Here is a 16,275-nt window from a genome sequence, read left to right as displayed (position 1 = left end):
AGTACAGAGATTCTGTGTCCTTTCAGATTGACCTGTTCTATACTTGTCACGAGACCAGAATGTGAGCTGCTTCTCAAGTGGGTCATTCTGTGGTCCAGTACAAGAGTTACCATTTTTCCAAATTCACAGGTGAACCTGTGAGTGGCTCCCTTTGAGAAAAGGTCACCCAGTCTCTTTGCTGCTGCAAATAAATTCTCAGTAGAGTTTATATGGCCTGGGCCCTCTATATCCAGCATAGCCATCATGCACTCTACTAAGGTGGTCGTTGAAACCCTGTCACTAATGTTAGTTCCATCTACTTTTATTCTTGTCCAATGTCTCTGAAGACCTGAATCCTTCAATTCAGGTGACTGAATAGAAGTTCCAGAAAGTGAAACAACCTCCAGTCTGAAAAACTGGCTCTTGAGAAGGATCTTCTGGATGATATGGTGGAACAGGATATGTTTGTCTCTAAACGCATTAATGAAGGATCTGAAGACTGTATATTCATGATGGGATTTTTGAGCACAGATGCAATTAGACCATATACAAGCTGTTCGTCTCCTGAACCACTGTACTCGGAAAGAGGCTTAGTGAAAAACACCTTAAGATGGCTCATCAAACTACTGCAAATGCTACATGCAGTGGACCAAAAACTCACTTCAGAGACATCAGCATTTGATTTGATACTTATCTGTGTGCTAAGGTGAAAATGCTTCCGAATTCCATCAGTGACAGAACCCAACAGATGATATGCCATTGTTAAACATTCAGAGGGGGTTTGTCCACTGTCTTGCAACAAATTGGAACCTGACTTTCTGGTTTCATCAAGCAGTGAATGCTAATTTGATATGGGGTATGTCAAAAAACTATATTTGTAAAATAAACCAATTCAGTTAAGTTCATTTGTTATGTATTTCATTAGCCATCACAAGGGGGCATTGGTAGCTCAGTGGTTACAGTACTTGACTAGTAATTAGAAGGTTGGCAGTTCAAGTATGACCGTTGTCACTGTTGGGCCCCTAAATAGGCCCTTTAATTTTCACTTATTCAAGTTGTGTTCATTCAGAATTGTAAGGTTTCTTAGATAAAAACATCAGCTAAATGCCATAAACGTAAATCAGACATCTTCAATAACAAGCCCACTTTTACAGAAGTTCTATACAGCATCTGAAGAAGGAACACTGTAGCTGAAGTGAATTATTATTTAATTTAATTCAAATGTGTCTGTTCTGTGCCTTTGGTGGAGACACAGGTTGCATTAGTTAGCATTTAAGTAAACTATAGTACTCTAAGGTACTAGTAAATTAGGGCTTGGTGTTGAAGGAATTTATATCTTATATGATTGTTTCATTTCAGTTTGTTTCCTATCCTGTTTTATATTACCTTGAATATATTTAAACCTAAGAATTGTGTTAAATGCTTCTGTAGTTTTTTCTCTGTGACTGTTTTCTGTGCCATCGTGCCGTGTGCACAACGTGCCTCTGTGAAGGTATGCCCAAAAGTCATGAAGTGGCAACACTCTCCCCTCTCTCTCATCTTTCTTCCTTCTTGTGTAGTTAGACAGTAGACTGATGTCTACATTCACACCCTCATGCTGAAAAACATTTGAAGATATTACACTACTGCAAACAAACAGAGAATCCGAAGAGCAATACAGTCGAATTTGTACCGTCATCCGGACGGCACACCGACATCTCTTTGGTAATGCCATTATTCTGAACCAATAGAAATATTGGCTGGAATTGGAAAAGAGGTCAGTATAAGACGTATCCTTTCGTAGATTGAGAAAATCTATGCTTTCTCTTTAGTTTTCTTAAGCTTCAGAAGTTCATTACATGCTCTAAATTTTATTAACCAAAGGTGGACGAAAACACATTGATATTTTTGAAATTTTTAAACGAATTACAAACACATTTTATACTAAAAACAAATGCGTTAATAAAATATATTTGTAAAAATGTTAATCTATATAACTGATACATTTAATTTAATTACAACAAAAATATGTTAAGAACTTCTGAAAACTTCGCCTTACCATATATTAAATGTGACATTGGAGAAGCATGAGTGAATTGTAAGTGAGGGAAATAACTTTTAATTTAAAAAAAAAATGAAGAAAAGCGCTAGAATCACACAGCAGAGTGAAGGCATCAGCAAAAAAGTGTCTCACACCATCAATGTGAAGCACTGAACGTGGGCTCCTGTGGGGTTTATATATGTAGTGTGAAATGAGAAACAAGGGTGAATAATAATCTGCAAAACTGGACATTAAAAATGGACTGAATCAAGAGGCTTCTTTGGCCACTGACTATTGAAAGCTGGCTTTCCAGTGATATTTAATTTGATGTTCAAGCAGAAATACTTGGTTGAAAAGATGAGCCTCTCCCCAAAAACAAATTGAAAAGCCAACTAGTGACTGAATGCATAAAGTCAATGAATCCATAGAACAATATCACTCTGAGTGCACTATTCATGCAATGATAAGATATTAATTCAGATACATCTGGAGACGTGCATGTTGGAGGGTGGAAAAGAAAGAAATCATTGGGTGTCATCGGCATAGCAGTGGTAGGAGAGGCCATGAGAAGATAATGCATCAGCTACAGAAGGAGTAAACAAAGAGAATAGAAAAGGGGCTAATACTGAGCCCTGTGGAAACACCAGTGGAGAGTCTACATGGTTTGAATGTGGATCTTCTCCATGTTACCTGATAGGACCGTCCCTCCAGATAGGACTGAAACCATTTCCATGCAGAGCCAGTCACACCAAGGCTGGAGAGAACAGAGAGGAGAATGTGTGTCAAAGGCCTCCGAAAGGTCCAGAAAAATCAAGACATATTACAGTTTGACTGCTTTAGCAGCATGAAGTTTCTACCTCAATGCTATGAAGGCAGTTTCTGTTAAATGTGCCGGTTCGTAGCCAGACTGATTGCGAAGAGTTGTTGATGATGAAAGAGATGAAAGGAAGCAAATCTCTTGAGATTGTCTGGAACATAAGGGAGGGAACGGGATCCAGAGAACATGGAGTCGGATTTCTGAAAGTCAGGAGTTGATGAATTTGGACTGAGGAGAGAGGAGAAAAAGAAGTCAGAGCACTGGATGTAGGGGAATGAAGACTGCTCAGGAACAGAGGAAAAGGACCGGCGGATTGCTGCAACCTTCTCCTCAAAGAATCTGATGAAATCCTCAGGATTAAGAGATGAGGAAGGAGGAGGTGCGGGAGGTATAAGGAAAGAAGAAAAATAGTGAAAAGCTTGCGTGGATCAGATGCTGATGGTTCAAATTTTTGTCTGTACTAGGATGACTTTGCAGATGTTACTTCTAGTGAGAACTTGGAAAGAAGAGACTGGTATAAGATGAGGTCTGATTTTAGGACTTTTCCTCCACCGCCCCTCTACAGTCCTTAGCGCTCTCCTGTGGCATCGGAGTGTTTCTGTTAGCCAGGGGGCAGGTGGGGAAGATCTTGCAGGTCGAGAAGAGAGAAGTCACAGAAGATTCATTGATGAGGAGAGTGTAGAAATGACAGTATTTGAACTGTATCCAGAGAGAGAGAGAGAGAGTCATGGTGAGGAAGGATGAAAAAAATAGTAGAAATAAGGGAAGAGGGAGTGATGGAGTGCAGATTGCGACAGAAGGAGGAGGAACAAGTTGGGGAGGTATGGATGGAAAGAAGAGAGAGAGAACACAAAGTGATGGTCTGAGAGGTGGAGGGGGTCGACTGCAATGACCGATGTTGTGGTGGTCTGTGTGAAAATCAGGAATACCAAGCAAACAGGCACACTCACACTAACAAGGACAATAACGAACGGCAGGTGTGACACGACCAATTAACAATGTAGGGGCGTGGTGATCAAAAAACACAGGGAGGAGTGTAGGAGGAGGGGGCCGTCCCATGACAGGAAGACTGTTTTAAAGAGGACTTAGAGGCAGTGTGAACAGGTGCGTTGTTAAAACTTGAAGGGCAAAATCTACATTGCTTCCTGACTACATAACATTCCAGGTAAAGATGTATGTGTTTTCTTTTACAGGCTTGCCCTAAAAGAAAGCAGGAGAGTTTTCTTCTTACTGATTTTATTGTTGTGCTGCAGAATAATGAGGACCATGTTTGTGGTGCTGGCTCTTGCCCTGCTGGTGATGGGTGGTGAGTGGTCCAATTCAGCTTTTAGGGAATACCTGTTTCACATGATTAGTATTGTATACAACATTGATTGCTCCTTATTGCTCCCCATTACCTGACTTGCAGGTTCTGCCCTACAATGTAACAACTGTGTACCCTTGATCCCTGGTGGCAAATGTCCAGACACCATTGAAACATGTGGATCTGCTAAAGATACCTGTGTCACTTTTAATCTGGCCAACATACGTAAGTCTCATCCAGCTTCTCATTGAATTACTTAACCAAGTTTGTCAAATCTGGAACATATTGAGCCTAGTGTTGGCACCCACACCACACAGACATGAGGAGGAGGGTGCTGTGCTGTGACACTGTTCTTTGTCTGGTTTTGTCTCCATAGTTGTCTACAAGAAATGCATCAAAATGTCTGACTGCCTTCTGCTTCAGGGCCTTCCTCTGGTCAATGTTGTATGCTGTCAGACAGACCTCTGCAATTAGTGACTCATGCTTGGAAGTAACATTCAGGGAAAAATAAAGATCTACTCATGATTCCAATGTCTGACTATTGCCTTTGATCTGCTTTCATTATTCAAAATGAGAATGTCCATTAGGAACTGGTTAGCTCCTACTGAGAAACCTGTATTTTGTGATTGCTACAAAGCAAAGTTTGTGAACAAACGGATTTGGCTTGCCAAAGCTCATTGTAACAGGAAACTCCTTCATGGTCGACTACATGTAGGCAAGGGGCAACAATACATGGTAGTAAAATAAAGGTGCTTATTTGAGACTGGGTTTTGGTAGTGTTCCCAGTTGGAGCCACTGGGTGGCGCATGATTTGTTTCGCACATTGCTTCTGTGGTTTCATTTAGTTTTATTTTCTGAAGGAGAGTCGTGCTGACTTTGACGTTGTGAAGGATTCGCATGAATTATTAGACAACATTAACATCCAGCAATGTCTTGCACAGATTAGATATGTCATTTGTTTGGTGGGAAATAATTCTTTTGTCTGTTGTTGTGATCCCTTAACCAAGTTGCTAATTTAACTAGCTAAGCTGCCTATGGGTTTTGAGGTATCGGCTGCGTTCATGTACTGGATTCACTCCCTCAAAAGGGCTGTTTTTGTAATTTGGGGAAAATTTGTATAATGGTTGGAATTTGTCCCTTTTTTGGTGAATTTTAGTTTGATGTGCGCTGTCTAGTGCAAGTAAATTGGTACATGAAGGGGATAATACTGCCTGTAACTTTGATCAGCGACACTAAGAAATGGAGCTGTTTTGATTCCTGATTTATTTCTGGAAGCAACCGTTAACTGTCGCAAGCCAGAGAGAGAAGTTGACCAATAGCAACAGCGCCACCAGCTGTTGCAGCACAATTCTGCGTTCCCTGGTGGCCTTTATTCCATCTAACACAATGCAGGGCCTCCGAAAGAAAGAGAAAGGGTTACACTGACATTTTACTTAAGGGTGATGCAGTCAAACTTTCATGTACGATAAAGTTTGCAGAAAAGGTGGGTTATGGGCCCACCTGTAGGCTCTGGTCTAAGCGAGGAGTTGGGAACATGAACTAGTACACCCACACAGATCGTTTCTGTATATGCATTTCATGGGACACTGGATGTATAATACAATAACACTAGAAAGTACAGCAACCACAGTCATGTTTGTTGTGCTATTTAGGAAAGCTTAAGCAGGGAAGGGATATATTAATAACATAAAACATAAGGGGAGTACAGAGATTCTGTGTCCTTTCAGATTGACCTGTTCTATACTTGTCACGAGACCAGAATGTGAGCTGCTTCTCAAGTGGGTCATTCTGTGGTCCAGTACAAGAGTTACCATTTTTCCAAATTCACAGGTGAACCTGTGAGTGGCTCCCTTTGAGAAAAGGTCACCCAGTCTCTTTGCTGCTGCAAATAAATTCTCAGTAGAGTTTATATGGCCTGGGCCCTCTATATCCAGCGTAGCCATCATGCACTCTACTAAGGTGGTCGTTGAAACCCTGTCACTAATGTTAGTTCCATCTACTTTTATTCTTGTCCAATGTCTCTGAAGACCTGAATCCTTCAATTCAGGTGACTGAATAGAAGTTCCAGAAAGTGAAACAACCTCCAGTCTGAAAAACTGGCTCTTGAGAAGGATCTTCTGGATGATATGGTGGAACAGGATATGTTTGTCTCTAAACGCATTAATGAAGGATCTGAAGACTGTATATTCATGATGGGATTTTTGAGCACAGATGCAATTAGACCATATACAAGCTGTTCGTCTCCTGAACCACTGTCCTCGGAAAGAGGCTTAGTGAAAAACACCTTAAGATGGCTCATCAAACTACTGCAAATGCTACATGCAGTGGACCAAAAACTCACTTCAGAGACATCAGCATTTGATTTGATACTTATCTGTGTGTTAAGGTGAAAATGCTTCCGAATTCCATCAGTGACAGAACCCAACAGATGATATGCCATTGTTAAACATTCAGAGGGGGTTTGTCCACTGTCTTGCAACAAATTGGAACCTGACTTTCTGGTGTCATCAAGCAGTGAATGCTAATTTGATATGGGGTATGTCAAAAAACTATATTTGTAAAATAAACCAATTCAGTTAAGTTCATTTGTTATGTATTTCATTAGCCATCACAAGGGGGCATTGGTAGCTCAGTGGTTACAGTACTTGACTAGTAATTAGAAGGTTGGCAGTTCAAGTATGACCGTTGTCACTGTTGGGCCCCTAAATAGGCCCTTTAATTTTCACTTATTCAAGTTGTGTTCATTCAGAATTGTAAGGTTTCTTAGATAAAAACATCAGCTAAATGCCATAAACATAAATCAGACATCTTCAATAACAAGCCCACTTTTACAGAAGTTCTATACAGCATCTGAAGAAGGTACACTGTAGCTGAAGTGAATTATTATTTAATTTAATTCAAATATGTCTGTTCTGTGCCTTTGGTGGAGACACAGGTTGCATTAGTTAGCATTTAAGTAAACTATAGTACTCTAAGGTACTAGTAAATTAGGGCTTGGTGTTGAAGGAATTTATATCTTATATGATTGTTTCATTTCAGTTTGTTTCCTATCCTGTTTTATATTACCTTGAATATATTTAAACCTAAGAATTGTGTTAAATGCTTCTGTAGTTTTTTCTCTGTGACTGTTTTCTGTGCCATCGTGCCGTGTGCACAACGTGCCTCTGTGAAGGTATGCCCAAAAGTCATGAAGTGGCAACACTCTCCCCTCTCTCTCATCTTTCTTCCTTCTTGTGTAGTTAGACAGTAGACTGATGTCTACATTCACACCCTCATGCTGAAAAACATTTGAAGATATTACACTACTGCAAACAAACAGAGAATCCGAAGAGCAATACAGTCGAATTTGTACCGTCATCCGGACGGCACACCGACATCTCTTTGGTAATGCCATTATTCTGAACCAATAGAAATATTGGCTGGAATTGGAAAAGAGGTCAGTATAAGACGTATCCTTTCGTAGATTGAGAAAATCTATGCTTTCTCTTTAGTTTTCTTAAGCTTCAGAAGTTCATTACATGCTCTAAATTTTATTAACCAAAGGTGGACGAAAACACATTGATATTTTTGAAATTTTTAAACGAATTACAAACACATTTTATACTAAAAACAAATGCGTTAATAAAATATATTTGTAAAAATGTTAATCTATATAACTGATACATTTAATTTAATTACAACAAAAATATGTTAAGAACTTCTGAAAACTTCGCCTTACCATATATTAAATGTGACATTGGAGAAGCATGAGTGAATTGTAAGTGAGGGAAATAACTTTTAATTTAAAAAACAAATGAAGAAAAGCGCTAGAATCACACAGCAGAGTGAAGGCATCAGCAAAAAAGTGTCTCACACCATCAATGTGAAGCACTGAACGTGGGCTCCTGTGGGGTTTATATATGTAGTGTGAAATGAGAAACAAGGGTGAATAATAATCTGCAAAACTGGACATTAAAAATGGACTGAATCAAGAGGCTTCTTTGGCCACTGACTATTGAAAGCTGGCTTTCCAGTGATATTTAATTTGATGTTCAAGCAGAAATACTTGGTTGAAAAGATGAGCCTCTCCCCAAAAACAAATTGAAAAGCCAACTAGTGACTGAATGCATAAAGTCAATGAATCCATAGAACAATATCACTCTGAGTGCACTATTCATGCAATGATAAGATATTAATTCAGATACATCTGGAGACGTGCATGTTGGAGGGTGGAAAAGAAAGAAATCATTGGGTGTCATCGGCATAGCAGTGGTAGGAGAGGCCATGAGAAGATAATGCATCAGCTACAGAAGGAGTAAACAAAGAGAATAGAAAAGGGGCTAATACTGAGCCCTGTGGAAACACCAGTGGAGAGTCTACATGGTTTGAATGTGGATCTTCTCCATGTTACCTGATAGGACCGTCCCTCCAGATAGGACTGAAACCATTTCCATGCAGAGCCAGTCACACCAAGGCTGGAGAGAACAGAGAGGAGAATGTGTGTCAAAGGCCTCCGAAAGGTCCAGAAAAATCAAGACATATTACAGTTTGACTGCTTTAGCAGCATGAAGTTTCTACCTCAATGCTATGAAGGCAGTTTCTGTTAAATGTGCCGGTTCGTAGCCAGACTGATTGCGAAGAGTTGTTGATGATGAAAGAGATGAAAGGAAGCAAATCTCTTGAGATTGTCTGGAACATAAGGGAGGGAACGGGATCCAGAGAACATGGAGTCGGATTTCTGAAAGTCAGGAGTTGATGAATTTGGACTGAGGAGAGAGGAGAAAAAGAAGTCAGAGCACTGGATGTAGGGGAATGAAGACTGCTCAGGAACAGAGGAAAAGGACCGGCGGATTGCTGCAACCTTCTCCTCAAAGAATCTGATGAAATCCTCAGGATTAAGAGATGAGGAAGGAGGAGGTGCGGGAGGTATAAGGAAAGAAGAAAAATAGTGAAAAGCTTGCGTGGATCAGATGCTGATGGTTCAAATTTTTGTCTGTACTAGGATGACTTTGCAGATGTTACTTCTAGTGAGAACTTGGAAAGAAGAGACTGGTATAAGATGAGGTCTGATTTTAGGACTTTTCCTCCACCGCCCCTCTACAGTCCTTAGCGCTCTCCTGTGGCATCGGAGTGTTTCTGTTAGCCAGGGGGCAGGTGGGGAAGATCTTGCAGGTCGAGAAGAGAGAAGTCACAGAAGATTCATTGATGAGGAGAGTGTAGAAATGACAGTATTTGAACTGTATCCAGAGAGAGAGAGAGAGAGAGTCATGGTGAGGAAGGATGAAAAAAATAGTAGAAATAAGGGAAGAGGGAGTGATGGAGTGCAGATTGCGACAGAAGGAGGAGGAACAAGTTGGGGAGGTATGGATGGAAAGAGAAGAGAGAGAGAACACAAAGTGATGGTCTGAGAGGTGGAGGGGGTCGACTGCAATGACCGATGTTGTGGTGGTCTGTGTGAAAATCAGGAATACCAAGCAAACAGGCACACTCACACTAACAAGGACAATAACGAACGGCAGGTGTGACACGACCAATTAACAATGTAGGGGCGTGGTGATCAAAAAACACAGGGAAGAGTGTAGGAGGAGGGGGCCGTCCCCTGACAGGAAGACTGTATTAAAGAGGACTTAGAGGCAGTGTGAACAGGTGCGTTGTTAAAACTTGAAGGGCAAAGTCTACATTGCTTCCTGACTACATATCATTCCAGGTAAAGATGTATGTGTTTTCTTTTACAGGCTTGCCCTAAAAGAAAGCAGGAGAGTTTTCTTCTTACTGATTTTATTGTTGTGCTGCAGAATAATGAGGACCATGTTTGTGGTGCTGGCTCTTGCCCTGCTGGTGATGGGTGGTGAGTGGTCCAATTCAGCTTTTAGGGAATACCTGTTTCACATGATTAGTATTGTATACAACATTGATTGCTCCTTATTGCTCCCCATTACCTGACTTGCAGGTTCTGCCCTACAATGTAACAACTGTGTACCCTTGATCCCTGGTGGCAAATGTCCAGACACCATTGAAACATGTGGATCTGCTAAAGATACCTGTGTCACTTTTAATCTGGCCAACATACGTAAGTCTCATCCAGCTTCTCATTGAATTACTTAACCAAGTTTGTCAAATCTGGAACATATTGAGCCTAGTGTTGGCACCCACACCACACAGACATGAGGAGGAGGGTGCTGTGCTGTGACACTGTTCTTTGTCTGGTTTTGTCTCCATAGTTGTCTACAAGAAATGCATCAAAATGTCTGACTGCCTTCTGCTTCAGGGCCTTCCTCTGGTCAATGTTGTATGCTGTCAGACAGACCTCTGCAATTAGTGACTCATGCTTGGAAGTAACATTCAGGGAAAAATAAAGATCTACTCATGATTCCAATGTCTGACTATTGCCTTTGATCTGCTTTCATTATTCAAAATGAGAATGTCCATTAGGAACTGGTTAGCTCCTACTGAGAAACCTGTATTTTGTGATTGCTACAAAGCAAAGTTTGTGAACAAACGGATTTGGCTTGCCAAAGCTCATTGTAACAGGAAACTCCTTCATGGTCGACTACATGTAGGCAAGGGGCAACAATACATGGTAGTAAAATAAAGGTGCTTATTTGAGACTGGGTTTTGGTAGTGTTCCCAGTTGGAGCCACTGGGTGGCGCATGATTTGTTTCGCACATTGCTTCTGTGGTTTCATTTAGTTTTATTTTCTGAAGGAGAGTCGTGCTGACTTTGACGTTGTGAAGGATTCGCATGAATTTAGACAACATTAACATCCAGCAATGTCTTGCACAGATTAGATATGTCATTTGTTTGGTGGGAAATAATTCTTTTGTCTGTTGTTGTGATCCCTTAACCAAGTTGCTAATTTAACTAGCTAAGCTGCCTATGGGTTTTGAGGTATCGGCTGCGTTCATGTACTGGATTCACTCCCTCAAAAGGGCTGTTTTTGTAATTTGGGGAAAATTTGTATAATGGTTGGAATTTGTCCCTTTTTTGGTGAATTTTAGTTTGATGTGCGCTGTCTAGTGCAAGTAAATTGGTACATGAAGGGGATAATACTGCCTGTAACTTTGATCAGCGACACTAAGAAATGGAGCTGTTTTGATTCCTGATTTATTTCTGGAAGCAACCGTTAACTGTCGCAAGCCAGAGAGAGAAGTTGACCAATAGCAACAGCGCCACCAGCTGTTGCAGCACAATTCTGCGTTCCCTGGTGGCCTTTATTCCATCTAACACAATGCAGGGCCTCCGAAAGAAAGAGAAAGGGTTACACTGACATTTTACTTAAGGGTGATGCAGTCAAACTTTCATGTACGATAAAGTTTGCAGAAAAGGTGGGTTATGGGCCCACCTGTAGGCTCTGGTCTAAGCGAGGAGTTGGGAACATGAACTAGTACACCCACACAGATCGTTTCTGTATATGCATTTCATGGGACACTGGATGTATAATACAATAACACTAGAAAGTACAGCAACCACAGTCATGTTTGTTGTGCTATTTAGGAAAGCTTAAGCAGGGAAGGGATATATTAATAACATAAAACATAAGGGGAGTACAGAGATTCTGTGTCCTTTCAGATTGACCTGTTCTATACTTGTCACGAGACCAGAATGTGAGCTGCTTCTCAAGTGGGTCATTCTGTGGTCCAGTACAAGAGTTACCATTTTTCCAAATTCACAGGTGAACCTGTGAGTGGCTCCCTTTGAGAAAAGGTCACCCAGTCTCTTTGCTGCTGCAAATAAATTCTCAGTAGAGTTTATATGGCCTGGGCCCTCTATATCCAGCGTAGCCATCATGCACTCTACTAAGGTGGTCGTTGAAACCCTGTCACTAATGTTAGTTCCATCTACTTTTATTCTTCTCCAATGTCTCTGAAGACCTGAATCCTTCAATTCAGGTGACTGAATAGAAGTTCCAGAAAGTGAAACAACCTCCAGTCTGAAAAACTGGCTCTTGAGAAGGATCTTCTGGATGATATGGTGGAACAGGATATGTTTGTCTCTAAACGCATTAATGAAGGATCTGAAGACTGTATATTCATGATGGGATTTTTGAGCACAGATGCAATTAGACCATATACAAGCTGTTCGTCTCCTGAACCACTGTACTCGGAAAGAGGCTTAGTGAAAAACACCTTAAGATGGCTCATCAAACTACTGCAAATGCTACATGCAGTGGACCAAAAACTCACTTCAGAGACATCAGCATTTGATTTGATACTTATCTGTGTGTTAAGGTGAAAATGCTTCCGAATTCCATCAGTGACAGAACCCAACAGATGATATGCCATTGTTAAACATTCAGAGGGGGTTTGTCCACTGTCTTGCAACAAATTGGAACCTGACTTTCTGGTGTCATCAAGCAGTGAATGCTAATTTGATATGGGGTATGTCAAAAAACTATATTTGTAAAATAAACCAATTCAGTTAAGTTCATTTGTTATGTATTTCATTAGCCATCACAAGGGGGCATTGGTAGCTCAGTGGTTACAGTACTTGACTAGTAATTAGAAGGTTGGCAGTTCAAGTATGACCGTTGTCACTGTTGGGCCCCTAAATAGGCCCTTTAATTTTCACTTATTCAAGTTGTGTTCATTCAGAATTGTAAGGTTTCTTAGATAAAAACATCAGCTAAATGCCATAAACGTAAATCAGACATCTTCAATAACAAGCCCACTTTTACAGAAGTTCTATACAGCATCTGAAGAAGGAACACTGTAGCTGAAGTGAATTATTATTTAATTTAATTCAAATATGTCTGTTCTGTGCCTTTGGTGGAGACACAGGTTGCATTAGTTAGCATTTAAGTAAACTATAGTACTCTAAGGTACTAGTAAATTAGGGCTTGGTGTTGAAGGAATTTATATCTTATATGATTGTTTCATTTCAGTTTGTTTCCTATCCTGTTTTATATTACCTTGAATATATTTAAACCTAAGAATTGTGTTAAATGCTTCTGTAGTTTTTTCTCTGTGACTGTTTTCTGTGCCATCGTGCCGTGTGCACAACGTGCCTCTGTGAAGGTATGCCCAAAAGTCATGAAGTGGCAACACTCTCCCCTCTCTCTCATCTTTCTTCCTTCTTGTGTAGTTAGACAGTAGACTGATGTCTACATTCACACCCTCATGCTGAAAAACATTTGAAGATATTACACTACTGCAAACAAACAGAGAATCCGAAGAGCAATACAGTCGAATTTGTACCGTCATCCGGACGGCACACCGACATCTCTTTGGTAATGCCATTATTCTGAACCAATAGAAATATTGGCTGGAATTGGAAAAGAGGTCAGTATAAGACGTATCCTTTCGTAGATTGAGAAAATCTATGCTTTCTCTTTAGTTTTCTTAAGCTTCAGAAGTTCATTACATGCTCTAAATTTTATTAACCAAAGGTGGACGAAAACACATTGATATTTTTGAAATTTTTAAACGAATTACAAACACATTTTATACTAAAAACAAATGCGTTAATAAAATATATTTGTAAAAATGTTAATCTATATAACTGATACATTTAATTTAATTACAACAAAAATATGTTAAGAACTTCTGAAAACTTCGCCTTACCATATATTAAATGTGACATTGGAGAAGCATGAGTGAATTGTAAGTGAGGGAAATAACTTTTAATTTAAAAAAAAAATGAAGAAAAGCGCTAGAATCACACAGCAGAGTGAAGGCATCAGCAAAAAAGTGTCTCACACCATCAATGTGAAGCACTGAACGTGGGCTCCTGTGGGGTTTATATATGTAGTGTGAAATGAGAAACAAGGGTGAATAATAATCTGCAAAACTGGACATTAAAAATGGACTGAATCAAGAGGCTTCTTTGGCCACTGACTATTGAAAGCTGGCTTTCCAGTGATATTTAATTTGATGTTCAAGCAGAAATACTTGGTTGAAAAGATGAGCCTCTCCCCAAAAACAAATTGAAAAGCCAACTAGTGACTGAATGCATAAAGTCAATGAATCCATAGAACAATATCACTCTGAGTGCACTATTCATGCAATGATAAGATATTAATTCAGATACATCTGGAGACGTGCATGTTGGAGGGTGGAAAAGAAAGAAATCATTGGGTGTCATCGGCATAGCAGTGGTAGGAGAGGCCATGAGAAGATAATGCATCAGCTACAGAAGGAGTAAACAAAGAGAATAGAAAAGGGGCTAATACTGAGCCCTGTGGAAACACCAGTGGAGAGTCTACATGGTTTGAATGTGGATCTTCTCCATGTTACCTGATAGGACCGTCCCTCCAGATAGGACTGAAACCATTTCCATGCAGAGCCAGTCACACCAAGGCTGGAGAGAACAGAGAGGAGAATGTGTGTCAAAGGCCTCCGAAAGGTCCAGAAAAATCAAGACATATTACAGTTTGACTGCTTTAGCAGCATGAAGTTTCTACCTCAATGCTATGAAGGCAGTTTCTGTTAAATGTGCCGGTTCGTAGCCAGACTGATTGCGAAGAGTTGTTGATGATGAAAGAGATGAAAGGAAGCAAATCTCTTGAGATTGTCTGGAACATAAGGGAGGGAACGGGATCCAGAGAACATGGAGTCGGATTTCTGAAAGTCAGGAGTTGATGAATTTGGACTGAGGAGAGAGGAGAAAAAGAAGTCAGAGCACTGGATGTAGGGGAATGAAGACTGCTCAGGAACAGAGGAAAAGGACCGGCGGATTGCTGCAACCTTCTCCTCAAAGAATCTGATGAAATCCTCAGGATTAAGAGATGAGGAAGGAGGAGGTGCGGGAGGTATAAGGAAAGAAGAAAAATAGTGAAAAGCTTGCGTGGATCAGATGCTGGTGGTTCAAATTTTTGTCTGTACTAGGATGACTTTGCAGATGTTACTTCTAGTGAGAACTTGGAAAGAAGAGACTGGTATAAGATGAGGTCTGATTTTAGGACTTTTCCTCCACCGCCCCTCTACAGTCCTTAGCGCTCTCTTGTGGCATCGGAGTGTTTCTGTTAGCCAGGGGGCAGGTGGGGAAGATCTTGCAGGTCAAAAAGAGAGAAGTCACAGAAGATTCATTGATGAGGAGAGTGTAGAAATGACAGTTTTTGAACTGTATCCAGAGAGAGAGAGAGAGAGAGAGAGAGAGTCATGGTGAGGAAGGATGAAAAAAATAGTAGAAATAAGGGAAGAGGGAGGAGGAACAAGTTAGGGAGGTATGGATGGAAAGAGAAGAGAGAGAGAACACAAAGTGATGGTCTGAGAAGTGGAGGGGGTCGACTGCAATGACCGATGTTGTGGTGGTCTGTGTGAAAATCAGGAATGCCAAGCAAACAGGCACACTCACACTAACAAAGACAATAACGAACGGCAGGTGTGACACGACCAATTAACAATGTAGGGGCGTGGTGATCAAAAAACACAGGGAGGAGTGTAGGAGGAGGGGGCCGTCCCCTGACAGGAAGACTGTTTTAAAGAGGACTTAGAGGCAGTGTGAACAGGTGTGTTGTTAAAACTTGAAGGGCAAAGTCTACATTGCTTCCTGACTACATATCATTCCAGGTAAAGATGTATGTGTTTTCTTTTACAGGCTTGCCCTAAAAGAAAGCAGGAGAGTTTTCTTCTTACTGATTTTATTGTTGTGCTGCAGAATAATGAGGACCATGTTTGTGGTGCTGGCTCTTGCCCTGCTGGTGATGGGTGGTGAGTGGTCCAATTCAGCTTTTAGGGAATACCTGTTTCACATGATTAGTATTGTATACAACATTGATTGCTCCTTATTGCTCCCCATTACCTGACTTGCAGGTTCTGCCCTACAATGTAACAACTGTGTACCCTTGATCCCTGGTGGCAAATGTCCAGACACCATTGAAACATGTGGATCTGCTAAAGATACCTGTGTCACTTTTAATCTGGCCAACATACGTAAGTCTCATCCAGCTTCTCATTGAATTACTTAACCAAGTTTGTCAAATCTGGAACATATTGAGCCTAGTGTTGGCACCCACACCACACAGACATGAGGAGGAGGGTGCTGTGCTGTGACACTGTTCTTTGTCTGGTTTTGTCTCCATAGTTGTCTACAAGAAATGCATCAAAATGTCTGACTGCCTTCTGCTTCAGGGCCTTCCTCTGGTCAATGTTGTATGCTGTCAGACAGACCTCTGCAATTAGTGACTCATGCTTGGAAGTAACATTCAGGGAAAAATAAAGATCTACTCATGATTCCAA

The 16,275-nt window shown here is 40.7% G+C and overlaps 2 protein-coding genes and 1 long non-coding RNA gene across 3 annotated transcripts; all 3 read left to right on the top strand.

The window, feature by feature from the left end:
• Positions 1-4,034: 4,034 nt before the first annotated feature.
• On the top strand, positions 4,035-4,650 carry LOC145651184 (uncharacterized). Its single transcript, XR_014116962.1, has 3 exons — positions 4,035-4,122; positions 4,225-4,344; positions 4,496-4,650. It is a non-coding gene; the product is annotated as an uncharacterized LOC145651184 (long non-coding RNA).
• A 5,107-nt stretch (positions 4,651-9,757) lies between these two features.
• Positions 9,758-10,474, top strand: LOC145651175 (CD59 glycoprotein-like). The gene is made up of 4 exons (XM_081696524.1): positions 9,758-9,805; positions 9,894-9,946; positions 10,049-10,168; positions 10,320-10,474. The coding sequence occupies exons 2-4, from the start codon at positions 9,898-9,900 to the stop codon at positions 10,415-10,417; spliced, it is 267 nt and encodes an 88-aa protein (XP_081552650.1). The 5' UTR covers positions 9,758-9,805; positions 9,894-9,897; the 3' UTR covers positions 10,418-10,474.
• A 5,084-nt stretch (positions 10,475-15,558) lies between these two features.
• LOC145651174 (CD59 glycoprotein-like) lies at positions 15,559-16,275 on the top strand. The gene is made up of 4 exons (XM_081696523.1): positions 15,559-15,606; positions 15,695-15,747; positions 15,850-15,969; positions 16,121-16,275. Exons 2-4 carry the CDS (start codon positions 15,699-15,701, stop codon positions 16,216-16,218), a joined length of 267 nt encoding a protein of 88 aa, XP_081552649.1. The 5' UTR covers positions 15,559-15,606; positions 15,695-15,698; the 3' UTR covers positions 16,219-16,275.

Source organism: Electrophorus electricus, chromosome 14 (assembly GCF_041902795.1).
Source record: "Electrophorus electricus isolate QZ-2024a chromosome 14, ASM4190279v1, whole genome shotgun sequence".
NCBI lineage: Eukaryota > Metazoa > Chordata > Actinopteri > Gymnotiformes > Gymnotidae > Electrophorus > Electrophorus electricus.
This window is presented reverse-complemented; position numbering and strand designations above follow the sequence as displayed.

What these genes read in the sequence shown, in the direction of transcription:
- LOC145651175 (XM_081696524.1), top strand. Translation starts at nt 9,898, where the DNA reads ATGAGGACCATGTTTGTGGTGCTGGCTCTTGCCCTGCTGGTGATGGGT. An exon ending in TGCCCTGCTGGTGATGGGTG is followed by an intron (nt 9,947 to 10,048) that starts GTGAGTGGTCCA and finishes CCTGACTTGCAG; the next exon opens with GTTCTGCCCTACAATGTAAC. An exon ending in TTTTAATCTGGCCAACATAC is followed by an intron (nt 10,169 to 10,319) that starts GTAAGTCTCATC and finishes TTGTCTCCATAG; the next exon opens with TTGTCTACAAGAAATGCATC.
- LOC145651174 (XM_081696523.1), top strand. Translation starts at nt 15,699, where the DNA reads ATGAGGACCATGTTTGTGGTGCTGGCTCTTGCCCTGCTGGTGATGGGT. An exon ending in TGCCCTGCTGGTGATGGGTG is followed by an intron (nt 15,748 to 15,849) that starts GTGAGTGGTCCA and finishes CCTGACTTGCAG; the next exon opens with GTTCTGCCCTACAATGTAAC. An exon ending in TTTTAATCTGGCCAACATAC is followed by an intron (nt 15,970 to 16,120) that starts GTAAGTCTCATC and finishes TTGTCTCCATAG; the next exon opens with TTGTCTACAAGAAATGCATC.